General features: G+C 38.8%; 1 protein-coding gene across 1 annotated transcript in view; it reads left to right on the forward strand.

Annotated features, from left to right (window-relative positions):
- LOC130083821 (solute carrier organic anion transporter family member 5A1) overlaps window positions 1-8,055 on the forward strand; it is a 47,582-nt gene extending 39,527 nt beyond the window's left edge. The window contains exons 7-11 of the mRNA XM_056248845.1: window positions 928-1,126; window positions 2,646-2,805; window positions 3,867-4,108; window positions 6,499-6,563; window positions 7,609-8,055. Of these exons, the coding sequence (XP_056104820.1) occupies window positions 928-1,126; window positions 2,646-2,805; window positions 3,867-4,108; window positions 6,499-6,563; window positions 7,609-8,054 (1,112 nt within the window). The 3' untranslated portion in view covers window position 8,055. The remainder of the gene's footprint in view (window positions 1-927; window positions 1,127-2,645; window positions 2,806-3,866; window positions 4,109-6,498; window positions 6,564-7,608) is intronic.
- Window positions 8,056-17,431: the final 9,376 nt, after the last annotated feature.

Genomic DNA, 17,431 nt, shown 5'->3' on the forward strand with positions numbered 1-17,431 from the left:
CAGACATGTGCTTGCCTTGCCCACCCAATGGATTTACACAGTGACCTCAGACTGCCAGCAGTCAGCTTTGACTTTCAAATCCCAAGCTGTGATGCCAGCACGTGTGCCACGCTGATGGAAGCTGCTCTGCCACACTGTTATTCTGCCAGCCTGTGATGTCCATCTTTGCTTCTTAGTCACTCAATCTTATTTTGCTAGGTTTTTTTTCTGCTTCAGTCTTATGTCTAAAATGTACAGCCACATGGTAGTGGTATTGTGAGCATTTTTTTTCTTTTTCATGATGGTCCTGTGAACCCGCTCAGGATGTTCACATTCCTTCAGGTCTTTGTGTCAACTTCCACCAATAGAAATGTTGACATTCCTTTTTTGAGTCGCATTGTCACATTTTGCTTCTCTACTTATGAAGATTTTTTTTGTCTTCTCCATTTTTTAATGATAGACGATGTTTATTCCACCCAAAATATTATATATACACACTACCGTTCAAAAGTTTGCCGTCATAAGTGACAGTAAAGACTTTAATAATGTTAGAAAAAAATTAAATATGAAAAAAATGCTGTTCCTTTTGAACATTTGAACAAGAATCCTGTAAAAAAAAATGTCGTGGTTTACACAAAAAAGAAGCAGCAGAACTGTTTTTAACATTGATAAGAAATAAGAAGAAATGTTTCTTGAGCACCAAATCTGCATATTAGAATGAGTTCTGAAGGATCATGTGACTGGAGTAATGATGCTGAAAATTCAGCTTTGCCATCACCGGAATAAATTTAATTTAAAAAAATTAGTATATATTTATATACTGTGCCTTTAAGACTTCTGTTCTGATAAACGTGGACATATTGATGTGTTCATTCAAGTCTGATATTTATTGTGATATGTGGCTTTCTGGACAAGCATTACGACTGATCTCTCTTCTTTTTCTTTCAGGGGTCATTATTGTGCCCAGTGCAGGCGTGGGCATTGTACTGGGCGGCTACATCATAAAGAAACTAAAGCTTGGAGCTCGCGAGTCGGCCAAGCTGGCCATGATCTGCAGTGGGGTTTCTCTTCTGTGCTTCTCCACCCTCTTCATCGTGGGCTGTGAGAGCATAAACCTGGGTGGCATCAATATCCCTTACACCACAGGGTAAGTGAATGCACAGGCATTAAAGCCTTTCAGTGTAAGGTTTGAGGTATATTGCATGGATATGGGTATCCTATTAATGTTATGTGGTTTCAATTATATTGGGCTTTTACAAACATGAAAATACTATAAACAATGTAAGAGGCATATGCTGAACAGCAGGTGCAAGGGCAGTTTCTTGCATCATTGCACATTTCAATGCCCTTACATATGTCAACACGTATGGTCTGAAAAGACTTTTTTTTCAGCTGACAAATCCTACAAAACTTTTTCCCTCCTTACAATTCTGTCTGTTTGTCTGTCATATATTATTTTTTATTTATTTGAAGAAACTATAACTCATTTTTAATAACTACTTTTTAGACAAAATCCTTCTGAAAACAAAAAATGTTTTTTTTTTAAACTAAGAAAACGATATGTATAGGCTCTATTGAGTGACACAAGTTGATTTCTAGGGCTGAAGTCTGCAGTAGGTTTGCACGGCCCTGACTAGCGAGACAGCGTGTTTGAGGAACACATGGCACTAAAGTGTGAGGCTATTTCAACAGATAGAGCTGCCCTGTGAGACACAGGTATAGAAATACAAAGCACTTGTGCTCAGTCAACGCTCACATTCCACATCCGTCCAAACAGTTTGTGTTTCTTTTCGCTAGTCTTCTCAAGGTTAGCCTTTCTCAAAGTGACGGTATTTCCTTCGGTTAAAGGAGACTCGCATGCACATTCAGAAGTGCTTATTTATTATTTATTCATTTATTAACCACAGCCACTTCAGCTCGGGTGACCTTGACGAGAAAACTGCTTCCGTTAACTGAAGCTTAAAGGAATCATTTCCCCACATATTTAAACCCATATGACTTTCTTTCTACTTTGGAACACAATGTAGAAGAACTGGCCATACTTATCCATTTAATGTGAAATTAAAGAGGATCTGAGCTGCCAAGCTTCAAAATGACAAACAAAAGCACCATGTTATCCCTTTAAATCCTGTACGGATGAGTGCTGACTATTATGGTGTCTAGTTTTGTCGCAGAGAGGTCCGTCTCATTTATTGTTTAAAGACTGGATTCCATTCGGTCCATCCTGCTGGCTGTGTTATGCCATGATTCATCCCCTCATTCTGCTGTAGATCTGTGAGGATAATGTAAAGTCAACCAGAGCTGTTGCTGTGTTTAATGTGGGAAAGTGCTGTTTGAATTTGCCTGACATTCCCACAGCATTAAAATAACTGTTTATACAGTATCTCTATTTATTTAACTGTGTGTCTCTTTCCTTCTCACTCTCTTTTATCCACTGAGGGAGATGACCGTTTATATATACACATACACACACACATAGTTTATACATTCTATCATTGGCTTATGCTTGAATACAATGCCTAGGGTTGTCACAGAAACAAGTGTGATTTCTCAGAACACAAGGTGTTGTGTTGTACCTTATTCCAAACATTGCCTAAAGCAGCTAATATTATGCATTTTATTCCCAAACTAACAGCTCTGTCCGCCCTCTGCTTGTTTTTCTTCAGGCCGACACTGACTCTGACCCACAGAAACCTGACGGGAGGCTGTAATGTGAACTGTGGCTGTCGGATCAACGAGTATGCTCCTGTTTGTGGCTCCGATGGCATCACATACTTCAACCCGTGTCTGGCGGGATGCAGCACGGTTGGCAATGACAGCACTGCGGTGAGCCAGACTTCATGTCTTTCTGGAGGTGGTCTGTATTTTAAGGACAGCAGAAGCCTTTTTAGGTCAAGATTTAAAACCACAAACATTGATGATAAATCTTAATCATCTATTCTAGTTCAGTCTGTACAGATGTTCTGTACAGTCTTCCATTGCAGCTATTTCTATTAACATGTAAATATCTTATCTCATTATCCTTGCCACTTGATCTGGATCATTGATACAGCGTCCCTTTTATGGACCCTTTTCACATTTCCGGGTGTCTCAGAAGCGAAAAGTCATCATAGTTGGCTAAACTTCTATATATAATAGAATTCTAATTCTATAATAGCAAGAAAAACCTCCATAATAGCGTTTTCACAACTTTCAAAAAGAGGGGATAAATGGAGAGATTGATAAATGGCAGTCAGAAGAGAGAAAGGCGTCCATTTGTCCGTCACTCCGACAGCTGCTGTATTAGAAACACCCTCACAGCAGCGCTAACTAGTTTTTCAAATTTGATGCAAATGTAATATAATACAAAATATAGCTTTGCAATGTACATAAAAAATCTTTTAAATGAAAGTATAAAAAACAGATTTGAAAGCTAGTTGGTGTCAACTTGTGTAATTTTAATGCATACAATTTTTTTTAAATAGCAGATTCAGTGTTTGAATTTTAAATTATTATTATTATTATATTTTTAAAAGAGTGAAATGAAGGTGTTTAGTTTAACATTGTTTTCCTCAAGTAATCTCGGAAATAAATAACTGTGGTAATGCCGTGGTCACCATGATTTTGCCAAATAAGACGAGTTCATGGATCAACATTTCTGTCTGAAAATGTTGTCCTATCATACCCATAACTCTAAAATCAGAGGGAAATGATTGGTGAATATATAACACTGATGTAGAAGCACCTCACCCTGGTTGTACTGTAAGTCTAAACTTGACAAAACTGTAAACTTGTCCCTCAAATCTGATTAGTTGATTGGAATGTTGTTCCAGGATCAACAAAGATGTCGATGATGTACTTGGTTGAATCTCGTTCACCAATGTGTCGTGTGTTTTTTTTTAATGTAGATCAGAAACTACACAGACTGTGCATGCGTGCAGAGCAGACAGGTCATCACCCCTCCCACCAGCGGCCAAGGCAACCAGCTGCAGCTGGTCATAGTGAAGACCTACCTGAACGAGAACGGATTCGCTGTGTCAGGGAAGTGTGATCGCACCTGCAACACGCTCATCCCCTTCCTCATCTTCCTCTTCATCGTTACGCTCATCACAGCTTGTGCACAGCCCTCCGCCATTATCGTCACACTCAGGTAGGAAACGGTAACTAATGTATATAGTTACTAAAGAAATAGAAATCATTTGGGAACTTTAAGCACTTTTTGAAATGTTTAAATATATATTATTCAACTGTCTGAGAAAGAAGTCTCTTATGCTCACCAAGGCTTTTATTTGATCAAAAATACAATAAAAAGTAATATTTTGAAATATCACAATTTCAAATAATGGTTTTCTACTTTAATATAATTTTAAAATTGTAATTTATTTCAGGGATGTCAAAGCCTTTAGCATAAGTACTTGTCACATGATCCTTCAGAATTAATTTTGATTTGCTGCTCAAGAAATATCTCTTATTATCAATATTAAAAAAGGTTGTCCTGCTTAATACTTTTGTGGAAACTGATATATTTTATTTAAAGGTAATATTAACTACATGTACTTACTATAGATTTAGGAATGCAATTATGCATAATTTATAGTTTTTTTTTTTTTTTCAACATTGTATTTATTGATTTTAGAAACATTTACATAAAAAAAAAAAAACAAGCACACAAAAAAAACAACAAAAAAAAACCATCTATACTATACATATGTCAAGACAATGGTACATTAATATCATAACATGGTAAATGTTATTCCTGGCTACACCGAAAATAAACTATTTGGTTCAGCTTCCTTCAAAAATTCTATAAAGGGGTTCCATACTTTGAAAAACTTTCCAGATTTTCCTTTAACAATATATGTGAGTTTCTCCAAAGCCAAACAGCCTGACAATTCTTGTAACCATTGTTTAAAATTAGGGGTTTCTGTGTTTTTCCAATGACGAGCAACTACAAGTTTTGCTTGTAATAAACAGAAGGTCAACATTTTCTTATTAGAGTTAGTTAGAGTGCAAGTTACAGGGAAAATATTAAATATACAAAGTTTAGGACATTTGGGGACATTCTGTTTCACCACCAGTGACAAAAAGTCCAAAACCTTTTCCCAATAAAGTTGAACTTGAGGACACTTCCATAAGCTCTAAGTTGCATTTTATACATTGATTGGGGATGTTGGGATTAAATTTATGAAGCAATTCTGGAGTTATGTATACTCTCATTATCCACTTGTACTGCAGAAGTTTAAACCTGGTATTAATTGTCTGGGTTTGGGCCTTTAAGCAGATACTCTGCCATTCATCTTCTGTTATATTCTCACTTATATCTTGACACCAAGCCAAACGCTTTTTCTCCGTATTTTCTTTACAGTTAGTGGAGATCAGTTTATAAAACAAGGAAACTTGCCTAGCACCATTAAGGTGGTTTAAAGTAATTCTTTCTAAAGGGGACAGCTCTGGTAAGAGAAGAGAAAGATGCTGTGTTTTATTGATAAAATTCCTAATTTGAAGATATTTTAAAAAATGGGTTTTAGGCAAATCAAACTTGTCTTAATTCCTGAAAACTGAGCATAGTTTCATTGTTAAATAAATCTGCCACCTTGTTCAAACCTTTTGATGCCCAGATTTTAAAACCACCATCATGTGTCCCCGGTATAATTTATAGTTACAGTTTTTCTCAGTCGCTTTGGTACATTTCTCGAATCATCCTCGACATTTGCAAAACAGTAAGTACATTTCTCAAAACAATTCGTGCAAAACACCATGGATTTCCTGCAAAAGCCAGTCTCTTGCTCAAAATCCTTAGTTCATCTCTCAAAATTAAATATGTGTCAATGAACATGTCAGGGCCATCAGAATGACAAGTCCTAAGACAGTCAAATTGCTGAGTCATGTTGTCAATATAACAGTGAACTCTGGATGGCTAAAGTTTTGATGACAATTATGGTAAATTGTGGGTTACACCTTAGTGTATGTGGGAGTTTGATTGCAAGAGACTGGACAAGATTCACATTTACGCTTTTACTGTTTGTACTGTAATTTGTTGACAAACCATGTCATTGCGATACAGAAAGGAAAAGACAGCACTGCATAGAAAAAAAAAGTAGAAATGTGCAAACATAGGACAATCTCCTTAGGGAAACCTGTACATGCATATTATGACAATTTGTTTAAACCATTTTGCATGTAAATACTTATGCTATGAACTAACTATTCAACAGAGACCCATTATAATACATTTTGATCAACATGACATAAGCAATTGATAATGTAGGAAACAGCAGAGAATTGTACATAATAATTTGCATGGATGTACCAAAGCATTTGCAACTTCTTCAAAGAACTGAGAAACTGCTTTTTTGATGTGCACTAATGACAATGATGTGAAGATTGAACAGGTAGTTTTGAGAATTTCAATTCTGATCTGAGAAATGTACCAAAGCGACTGAGAAAAACTGAGATACTATAGTTATCTATACATAAGGGATTTGAATAACACTACGTACATGGTAGTACATGACAGAATCAAATCTTTTTCTGTTGCAGGTCAGTAGAAGAGCAAGAAAGACCGTTTGCTTTAGGAATGCAGTTTGTGCTGCTAAGAACTCTGGGTAAGTCAAAATGATTTATTTTTTCAAGGAAAGCTAAGATTTCAATATTAACTTTGTCATGAAAGCAGAGCTCCTAGTCTAAACTTTCTTAAATAACAGCTCAGTACTAAGCATTATACATTTTAATTAGTTAAGATGAAGGGAAAAAATACAGCATGAAATTGAAAGCTTAAAGGGATACTCCACTTTTTTTGGAAATAGGCTCATTTTACAACTCCCCCAGAGTTAAACTGTTGAGTTTTACCGTTTTTGAATCCATTCAGCCGATCTCCGGTTCTGGCGGTACCACTTTTAGCATAGCTTAGCATACATCACTGAAGTGGACAAGACCATTAGCATTTCTCAAAAAAAATGACCAAAGTGTTTCGATATTTTTCCTATTTAAAACTTGACTCTTCTGTAGTTACATCGTGCACTAAGACCGACGGAAAATGTAAAGTTGCGATTTTCTAGGCTGATATGGCTAGGAACTATACTCTCATTCCTGCGTAATAATCAAGAAACTTTACTGCCCCGTACCATGAGAGCAGCAGGCGTAATGATATGACGCAGCGCCTGAAAATAGTCCCCAGCTCGGTAACTTCCAACGTTCCAATATCATTATGCCTGCTGCACTCATGGTACGGCAGTAAAGTTTCTTGATTATTACGCAGGAATGAGAGTATAGTTCCTAGCCATATCAGCCTAGAAAATCGCAACTTTACATTTTCCGTCGGTCTTAGTGCACGATGTAACTACAGAAGAGTCAAGTTTTAAATAGGAAAAATATCGAAACACTTTGGTCATTTTTTTTGAGAAATGCTAATGGTCTTGTCCACTTCAGTGATGTATGCTAAGCTATGCTAAAAGTGGTACCGCCAGAACCGGAGATCGGCTGAATGGATTCAAAAACGGTAAAACTCAACAGTTTAACTCTGGGGGAGTTGTAAAATGAGCCTATTTCCAAAAAAAAGGGGAGTATCCCTTTAAGTGAATCCACAAGGAAAAATCTATTTAAATTCAAACTCCCCTTTACCATAATTCTCATCATCTTCCATGTCTGCAGCCTACATTCCCACGCCCATCTACTTTGGGGCGGTGATCGACACCACCTGTATGCTCTGGCAGCAGGACTGCGGCGTTCACGGCTCTTGCTGGGAGTACGACGTCACTTCCTTTCGCTTCGTCTACTTCGGCCTGGCTGCCAGCCTCAAGTTTGTGGGCTTCGTGTTTATCTTCCTCACCTGGTACTCCATTAAATACAAAGAGGATCGGCTGAAGCGCTGGCAGCAGCATCTGCCTCCTCTGGGCACCGTCAGTGAGCTCATCTGTCACGCAGGCGGCCACAAGAGCCACGCTCGCACCCGCTCCTGCCCTGTTTTCACACCCCGTCCCGAACCCCCTGAGCAGCCCGCTCTTAACCGCGGACACTGCAGCCAGAGCTGCCCCGGAAACAGCCTCAAAGCAATAACCCCACCCGCCCGCTCAATGCAGGAAATGAATTACATTTGAGGACGCGTGCCCCGACATCTGCCTACATGTGCCTTCATGTCAGGTGTCGTCATCCTCCTCCTCCAAAAGGCAGGGCCAACGTACGCCTGTTTTTCCTCCCGCTCGGCTTTGTCAGGGGCTTGCTCCGCTCACCGATCTCAATGTCACAGCAAATACACGTCACGTAAAAATCATAGAGTATTTGCTGTAGAAGCGTATGGAAGACATCTCATGGTGCTAAATGGGGAAGAGGGAGGACATTTCTCCGTCTCCAATCTTGGATGACAAGATGATTATATCAAAGACGTACCACAAGCACAAATAGAAATCAGTTCTATGCAACACCGTATAGCATTAAAGCCTGCAGGCAGTGTATTATCATCATTCCCAACAGCAGAACATCGCATATGGTCTTTCTGAACAAATCTTTGACAGTCACATCGCAATGGTGTTAACTCCCTTCGGGCTAGTTTGGAGGGGTTGGTTATCGCCAGTGTGATTTGGGTGTTATTCAAGGAGCTGTACTGGAACATTCAGCCTCCTCCAGACAGATCACACAGCGCTGTATGCGAATTCAGTGCCTCAAATTGCCCTGTCAGCAGTGAGGTCTGCTGGATAACAGGCTGAGCACTGAGTGGACTGCTAAAATGCATTTGGAGAAGGACTGAAACCTTGTCTAAGGAAGGAAATTCTTCATCTTCATAATCATTCTGTTTGTTCAGTGATTGACTCTCAATGGCGATGTGTGTTTTGATGCATAGTGTGGGATCAGATGTTAGCATGATTTAGCAGACATGTTCTGTGGTCCAATATCAGGTCTCAAATGTCAGGCTTTGTTTAGACCAATTTGATGGATTTTTTGGTGAATCCGTATTCTAATCAGTTTTGTTTTTTGTAGTGTTAACAGCAAAAAACATGAAATCTGATGTTTACAACCCCCATCTAAACAACATTCACATCTAGTTTGAAATATGATTTGTTTTCCAGTCTGAACGGTTAGATCAGACATGGAATGACAAATCGAACGTGTGTTTTTGCTCTCTCTTCCCTTATATACCCTCATAAAAATAAAGGGTCTTTATTAGCAATCTATTGTTCCATGAAGAATCATCTACAGAACCTTTTTCGACTATAAAAGAACTTTTAGTTCAATGGAAATTTGTCTTTAAAATCTATAGAACATTTTCATTGAACTAAAGGTTCTCTCTTCCCACAAAGAAAAACAATTGGGCTTTTTAAGAACTGTCCGCTGAAAGGTTCTTTTGGGAAACCCAAAATGGTTCTATGGTATCGCTGTGGAAAACCCCCTTTTGGAACCTTCATTTTTAAGAGTGTGTAGCGAACTGAGACATTCACTATGTAGTGAATTAGTGAACAAGTCAGTGGTTTTCAAGTGTAAATGTCATGACAATTCTTTAGGTTTTATTTGTTGTCTTGCCACTCTTAAGGCCTGTACACTCCAAGAACGACAACTATATAACAATAACTGTATTAGCATTCACACCAACGGATGATAATCTGTTGGGGTTTTTTTTAAGCGTGAGCTGCAACTATGTATTTGCCGCTTTAAATACTCAAGCACATTAAAGTCAGATGGATTCTGATTAGTTGTCAATATTTGTGTTCATCAGCTGGAGAAAAAAAGCATTTTGAAAGTGATCTGTGTCATTATCATTGTGGTGTGGAATTAAAATGTTTATCAAAATTTTACAGTATTAAAGCTATATTATTATAGTTATCGTCCTTGGTGTGAATGGCATCATTATGTAGATACACCCAAACATTGACTACAAATCAAACGTGTCATTCCTAAAGATCCGATTTGAAAACAAAACTGGATTTGTGTGCTGTGTGAACAAAGTGAGTCAAATTCAAATGAGGAAGACTCCGTCTACCGCTCATGCCGCTGCTGCGTTCAAGTACCTAAGCATGTCTGAGCAGTTTTAGCGATAGCATTTGTAAAGCCATAGCAGAATCCGAATTCTCAGCTTTGGTTCGGGAGCTGCTGACTTATATGAGCATGTGCTCCGGCTGAAGCGTGGTCCTCAAGCACTGGCTGTATTCTTATGCACCAACTATATACAGTACACAATTCAACTTCTGCCTAATAATATGCAAACCTCCAAATTTCAGTACTCTGTGATGGGTTTATAATGCTAGTTTGGCAGTTCATTAGAAATATAGCATTTAGATCAATACAGTACTACAGAAGTCATGACATATTTAGCCATGTGCAATGATTTACATAGGCTAGGTATTATCGGGTTCAGTTATGATTTATGAGGGACTAACATACTAGTTAAATACTTAATGCTTAGCATGCAAACAAAAACACCGAAAAATGTAGACTATGCTGTATTAATTCCATCCTTTCACAAATCTCCACTTTAAAATTATTTTGTAAGCTGTACTGCATTATGATCACAATCTCAGAACCACATTACAAGTACACGCTTTTCCGAGGCCTCTAGAATGTTTATTCTCAGTGTTTTTCATAAAACAAATTGTATTTCAGATGCTGACTTCAGTGTTAGAATGTGACATTTAAAACTAAGATGGTTAAATCAAGCCCTGCTATTATTTGAATTTGAAATGGCTTGCTTTTTTATGTTAGAAATAGGTGTACAGTGGTGACAGTCTGAGCGCTTTCAAATAATCAGGAGCTCCCCATTAGTTTGAGCTACAATGTGAGCTGCTCAAAATCAATAAACATAAAATAAGTAATTCTACACAAATTGCCTGCAACATTGTAATGTGTTAGTTGGTCATGTTGGTCAAAATACTACATTGCAGGACTCCCTTAGTATCCTGTAATTTTTTTCTGCTGTGTAATCAAAAATATTGAATGTGTTGGTGTCTCTGCAGGGCTGATTTCAGATCAGTGTAAAGGCCAGCTGTGTTTGTCTATCTCCATACTCATGGACACAGATGATCTGAACTCCCACATGTGAACTCTTCATCTAGAGTCAGTTACTTTAATTCTGTCTTTCTTCAATATTTTGACATGTATTTATTGAAATAAAAGATTTTAAGAGAAGTGGCAATATCCATCTGTCTGTCATGTATAAGGAAGTACACTGAATGTATAAGGAAATGCGTTTTTTCTCCTTGATAAACTAGGCTTTGTCTTCCAGTAGACAGTGGCGCCACCTACAGTACAGGTCACCCTACGACCACAGACTTGACTCCTTTATAATGCTGAGATAAATATCAAGAGTTAGAAAAAGACAGAGCGTGAAAAGAGTTAGTTAAAGGGATAGTTCAATCAAAAATTTCATTATTTCCTCACCCTCATGTTGTTCTAAACCTGCACGAGTTTCTTTCCTCTATTGAACATAAAAAAAAGATATTTTAAAAAAATGTTGGTAACCACACGGTAGCCACTGACTTGTAGTATTTATTTTTCCTTCTACCGAAGTCAATGGCTACCGCCAATTGTTTGATTACCAACATTCTTCAAAATATCTTCTTTTGTGTTCAACAACTTGAGGGTTAAGTGATGAGACAACTTTCATTTTTGGGTGAACTGTACCTTTAATCTTTCTTTACATCTTTTCATTTGAAGGGAGGCGGTGCTTAGAAAATGTTTTAGGTGCATTAATAACATCAATATGCTGCATTTATTGCATTTTTTTTAAATCTCATTTTGAATCTCAAATCCATTCAGCAAGCATTTCAGTACAATTGAAAGCCATCGATTTTAACATTTATTAGGCTTTAAATAATATAACAACTTTTAATTTAAGTGAACTTAAAACGGTCTTCACATAAACCCATTATAATAAGTCACATTCACCTGTGGCCTTCAATATACAGGTCCTTCTCAAAAAATTAGCATATTGTGATAGTTCATTATTTTCCATAATGTAATGATAAAAATTAAACTAATATATTTAAGATTCATTGCACACCAACTAAAATATTTCAGGTCTTTTATTGTTTTAATACTTATGATTTTGGCATACAGCTCATGAAAACTCAAAAATCCTGTCTCAAAAAATTAGCATATCATGAAAAGGGTCTCTAAACAAGCTATTAACCTAATCATCTGAATCAACTAATTAACTCTAAACACCTGCAAAAGATTCCTGAGGCTTTTAAAAACGGTTTCATTACTCAAAACCGCAATCATGGGTAAGACTGCCGACCTGACTGCTGTCCAGAAGGCCATCATTGACACCCTCAAGCAAGAGGGTAAGACAGAAAGAAATTTCTGAACAAATAGGCAGTTCCCAGAGTGCTGTATCAAGGCACCTCAGTAGGAAGTCTGTGGGAAGGAAAAAGTGTGGCAAAAATGCTGCACAACGAGAAGAGGTGACCGGACCCTGAGGAAGATTGTGGAGAAGGACCGATTCCAGACCTTGGGGGACCTGCGGAAGCAGTGGACTGAGTCTGGAGTAGAAACATCCAGAGCCACTGTGTACAGGCGTGTGCAGGAAATGGGCTACAGGTGCCGCATTCCCCAGGTCAAGCCACTTTTGAACCAGAAACAGCGGCAGAAGCGCCTGACCTGAGCTACAGAGAAGCAGCACTGGACTGTTGCTCAGTTTTGCATGTCATTCGGAAATCAAGGTGCCAGAGTCTGGAGGAAGACTGGGGAGAAGGAAATGCCAAAATGCCTGAAGTCCAGTGTCAAGTACCCACAGTCAGTGATGGTCTGGGGTGCCATGTCAGCTGCTGGTGTTGGTGCACTGTGTTTTATCAAGGGCAGGGTCAATGCAGCTAGCTATCAGGAGATTTTGGAGCACTTCATGCTTCCATCTGCTGAAAAGCTTTATGGAGATGAAGATTTCATTTTTCAGCACGACCTGGCACCTGCTCACAGTGCCAAAACCACTGGTAAATGGTTTACTGACCATAGTATTACTGTGCTCAATTGGCCTGCCAGCTCTCCTGACCTGAACCCCGTAGAGAATCTGTGGGATATTGTGAAGAGAAAGATGAGAGACGCAAGACCCAACACTCTGGATGAGCTTAAGGCCGCTATCGAAGCATCCTGGGCCTCCATAACACCTCAGCAGTGCCACAGGCTGATTGCCTCCATGCCACGCTGCATTGAAGCAGTCATTTCTGCAAAAGGATTCCCGACCAAGTATTGACTATTGAGTGCATAACTGAACATAATTATTTGAAGGTTGACTTTTTTTTAAAATTAAAAACACTTTTTTGAGACAGGAATTTTGGGTTTTCATGAGCTGTATGCCAAAATCATCAGTATTAAAACAATAAAACACCTGAAATATTTCAGTTGGTGTGCAATGAATCTAAAATATATGAAAGTTTACTTTTTATCATTACATTATGGAAAATAATGAACTTTATCACAATATGCTAATTTTTTTTAGAAGGACCTGTATATCAGAGCTCAATTTGTTCTATTGGCCCAGTCAGACCAGTTCAGATTTTTACTTGCCCTGTTAAAAATGCACAACAAGTTATTGTTTTTTTTGTTTTGACCCATGTAACCTTATAAACAGTGCTTTAAGATTTTTAGGTAGGTCGGTCTAACAGGCAGGAAATATACAGAAATGTATTTTCAAAATTCAAAAATATCAGAAATGATCAAACACTTCACAGTCTTCTCTTCACTGCATAAATTAAATAGATTAACCCTTATTAAAGCTACAAAAATGATTCAGTGAAGAGCAGTGAGTGATTTTCTCTTTTTCTTTTGTTCTTTGATTAACATTAATGATAGACAGCATCAGGTTTATTAGGCTGCTGTCACTTTTAAGACCTGATTTTCTCTTTTTCTTTTGTTCTTTGATTAACATTAATGATAGACAGCATCAGGTTTATTAGGCTGCTGTCACTTTTAAGACCTGATGCGAATCTGACACTTGTCTCATTTTCTCAAAACTCTTTACATTTACTTAAGACTTCATTTAAGACCATGATTGTGAGGATACTAGGTTTGACAAAAATGAGTAAAAGCATATTAAGAAAGAACATTAAACATGGCACAAATTCTAGATGTTTTATTGCCTTAAAACAGGGGTGGCCAATCCTGCTCCTGCCGATCGACTGTCCTGCACAGTTCATCTCCAACCCTAATCAAACACACCTGAAGCAACCAATTAAGGTCTTCAGGATCACTTGAAAATTAAAGGCAGGTGTGTTTGATTAGGGTTGGAGATGAACTGTGCAGGACAGTCGATCGGCAGGAGCAGGATTGGGCACCCCTGCCTTAAAGGGTACAATATGTAAGATTTTTGTAATAAAATATTCAAAAGCCACTTGCACAGTGTGTATTTTATGCAGTTGTGTACTTGCATTATCCCAAAAGTTCCCAAGGATTTGTAAATCCAGAGAAATTAGTTTTAAAAAATGGCTCATTGTCGCATATCAATGACGTAATATCCGTGCTATCCTCGGTTTCCGCTTGTAGAAACCATAGACATATACATAGATTATATACACTCACCTAAAGGATTATTAAGAACACCCGTTCAATTTCTCATTAATGCAATTATCTAAATCAACCAATCACATGGCAGTTGCTTCAATGCATTTAGGGGTGTGGTCCTGGTCAAGACAATCTCCTGAACTCCAAACTGAATGTCAGAATGGGAAAGAAAGGTGATTTAAGCAATTTTGAGCGTGGCATGGTTGTTGGTGCCAGACGGGCCGGTCTGAGTATTTCCAGAGGTGGAAAGTAACGAATTACATTTACTCACGTTACGTAATTGAGTAGTTTTTTTGTGTACTTCTACTTTAAGTAGTTTTTAAAATCTGTACATTTACTTTTACTTAAAGCTGCTGTCCGTAGCTTTTTTTGGGTTAAAAATTATCCAAAATACATATTTGATAAAATACATAACCAGCCAGTGTTCAAAACTATCTGCTTGCCTTAGCTCGATGCAAAACGGTAAGCTTGTAATAATGTTTTTAATTTTAGTGGTACTGGTGGATTTCCGCGGGAGATTCGAGCATGTCTTTGCGTCATTACGTCACATCTGTACACATAAAGAAGGAGTCTTGGCTAGTATAAGCTATATTGCGTGTGAGGATGTTGGAGGTAGAGATTTATAGCCTTTTCTCACAGCACTTGATATAATTAAACTTATCAATTTGATGGCGGATCCAGAAAGGTTCAAACGACGATTATCATCAGTGACAACTAGAGACTCACCCGCTGTAACATGCAAAAGACTTCGTTCGGACTTCGGAGTGGCTACAGAAAAAAAGAGACTGCAACCGGACCCATGCGAAAACAAGGATAATATCGGAAGGACATTACATGTAGTCACGCAATGCTTGCTGACGTTGTTAACATTAACAATTAGAGAACATACACTCACCGGCCACTTTATTAGGTACACCTGTCCAACTGCTCGTTAACACTTAATTTCTAAGCAGCCAATCACATGGCGGCAACTCAGTGCATTTAGGCATGTAGACATGGTCAAGACAATCTCCTGCAGTTCAAACCGAGCATCAGTATGGGGAAGAAAGGTGATTTGAGTGACTTTGAACGTGGCATGATTGTTGGTGCCAGAAGGGCTGGTCTGAGTATTTCAGAAACTGCTAATCTACTGGGATTTTCACGCACAACCATCTCTAGGGTTTACAGAGAATGGTCCGAAAAAGAAAAAACATCCAGTGAGCGGCAGTTCTGTGGGCGGAAATGCCTTGTTGATGCCAGAGGTCAGAGGAGAATGGCCAGACTGGTTCGAGCTGACAGAAGGGCAACAGTGACTGAAATAACCACTCGTTACAACCGAGGTATTCAGCAAAGCATTTGTGAAGCCACAACACGCACAACCTTGAGGCGGATGGGCTACAACAGCAGAAGACTCCACCGGGTACCACTCATCTCCACTACAAATAGGAAAAAGAGGCTACAATTTGCAAGAGCTCACCAAAATTGAACAGTTGAAGACTGGAAAAATGTTGCCTGGTCTGATGAGTCTCGATTTCTGTTGAGACATTCAGATGTTAGAGTCAGAATTTGGCGTAAACAGAATGAGAACATGGAACCATCATGCCTTGTTACCACTGTGCAGGCTGGTGGTGGTGGTGTAATGGTGTGGGGGATGTTTTCCTGGCACACTTTAGGCCCCTTAGTGCCAATTGGGCATCGTTTAAATGCCACGGCCTACCTGAGCATTGTTTCTGACCATGTCCATCCCTTTATGGCCACCATGTACCCATCCTCTGATGGCTACTTCCACCATGTCACAAAGCTCTAATCATTTCAAATTGGTTTCTTGAACATGACAATGAGTTCACTGTACTAAAATGGCCTCCACAGTCACCAGATCTCAACCCAATAGAGCATCTTTGGGATGTGGTGGAACGGGAGATTCGCATCATGGATGTGCAGCCGACAAATCTGCGGCAACTGTGTGATGCCATCATGTCAATATGGACCAAACTCCCTGAGGAATGCTTCCAGCACCTTGTTGAATCTATGCCACGAAGAATTGAGGCAGTTCTGAAGGCAAAAGGGGGTCCAACCCGTTACTAGCATGGGGTACCTAATAAAGTGGCCGGTGAGTGTAGTATAGCTACTTTGCACGGTTTTGTGTGAAATGATAACTTATAAGCAATTGTTAGATTTAATCAGCGCGATTTACTGCAATGTCAGAACCAGAACAAAAGTGAATGTTTCTTACTAGTTCAGATGACATTTCCCGGTGAAAATTCTTATGTTGGTCATACTTCCAAAAAGAATAATCTGTGATTCTGAATGACAATATCCACATCGGCGCGGTGACTGACAGCTGCACACTCTCCTCAAACACTGTGTTCATCCGCGCTGTGCCGTGTCCAGGGTGTTGAACTACAACCCACGTAAAGTTGATAATTCCGCGAATGACTGCAATTGCAGATTTCGAACAGAGATGGCGACAAAGAGGAAAAATGCCGGACTGCAGCTTTAAGTACGTTTTGTTTGAAGTATTGTAATTCGCTACATTTGAAATCATATCCGTTACTGAGTAAAAAATAATAATACAAAGAAGAAGCAAAAAAATCTAAAATCACACTCCGGCAACTACTGCATTGGTTGAAGGGCGGGAGAACAAACGCGCAAGAAAGGTGACGCAGACCCAGCTGAAGCTGAAAGCGAAGCGCCCTCGAATTCTTATGAAGCAGATTATGGCCAGTATGAAAATACTTTGTAGAAAAAAAGCGTGGTTGTCCTCGAGGATAGATATCAAATTTGCAAAAAATGTGGACGCAAAGTGGCTGCAAAAGAAGGATACATAGGACACCATCCCTCCTGCAGATAAAGGTAGGCTATGTCCCGATTATAACTTAAGGCCGAATGATTACGTGATGCAGAGGGAATCCAGTCATGAAAATGGAAAATTCACTTAACGCAGATGTCACGTAAAACACGCAAAATAATGGATGGATGAATACTTGGAAAGTAGAATTGTGCAATAAATCCA

This window comes from Rhinichthys klamathensis, unplaced genomic scaffold (genome assembly GCF_029890125.1).
Source record: "Rhinichthys klamathensis goyatoka isolate OS25496 unplaced genomic scaffold, OSU_Roscu_1.1 h1tg000059l_1, whole genome shotgun sequence".
NCBI lineage: Eukaryota > Metazoa > Chordata > Actinopteri > Cypriniformes > Leuciscidae > Rhinichthys > Rhinichthys klamathensis.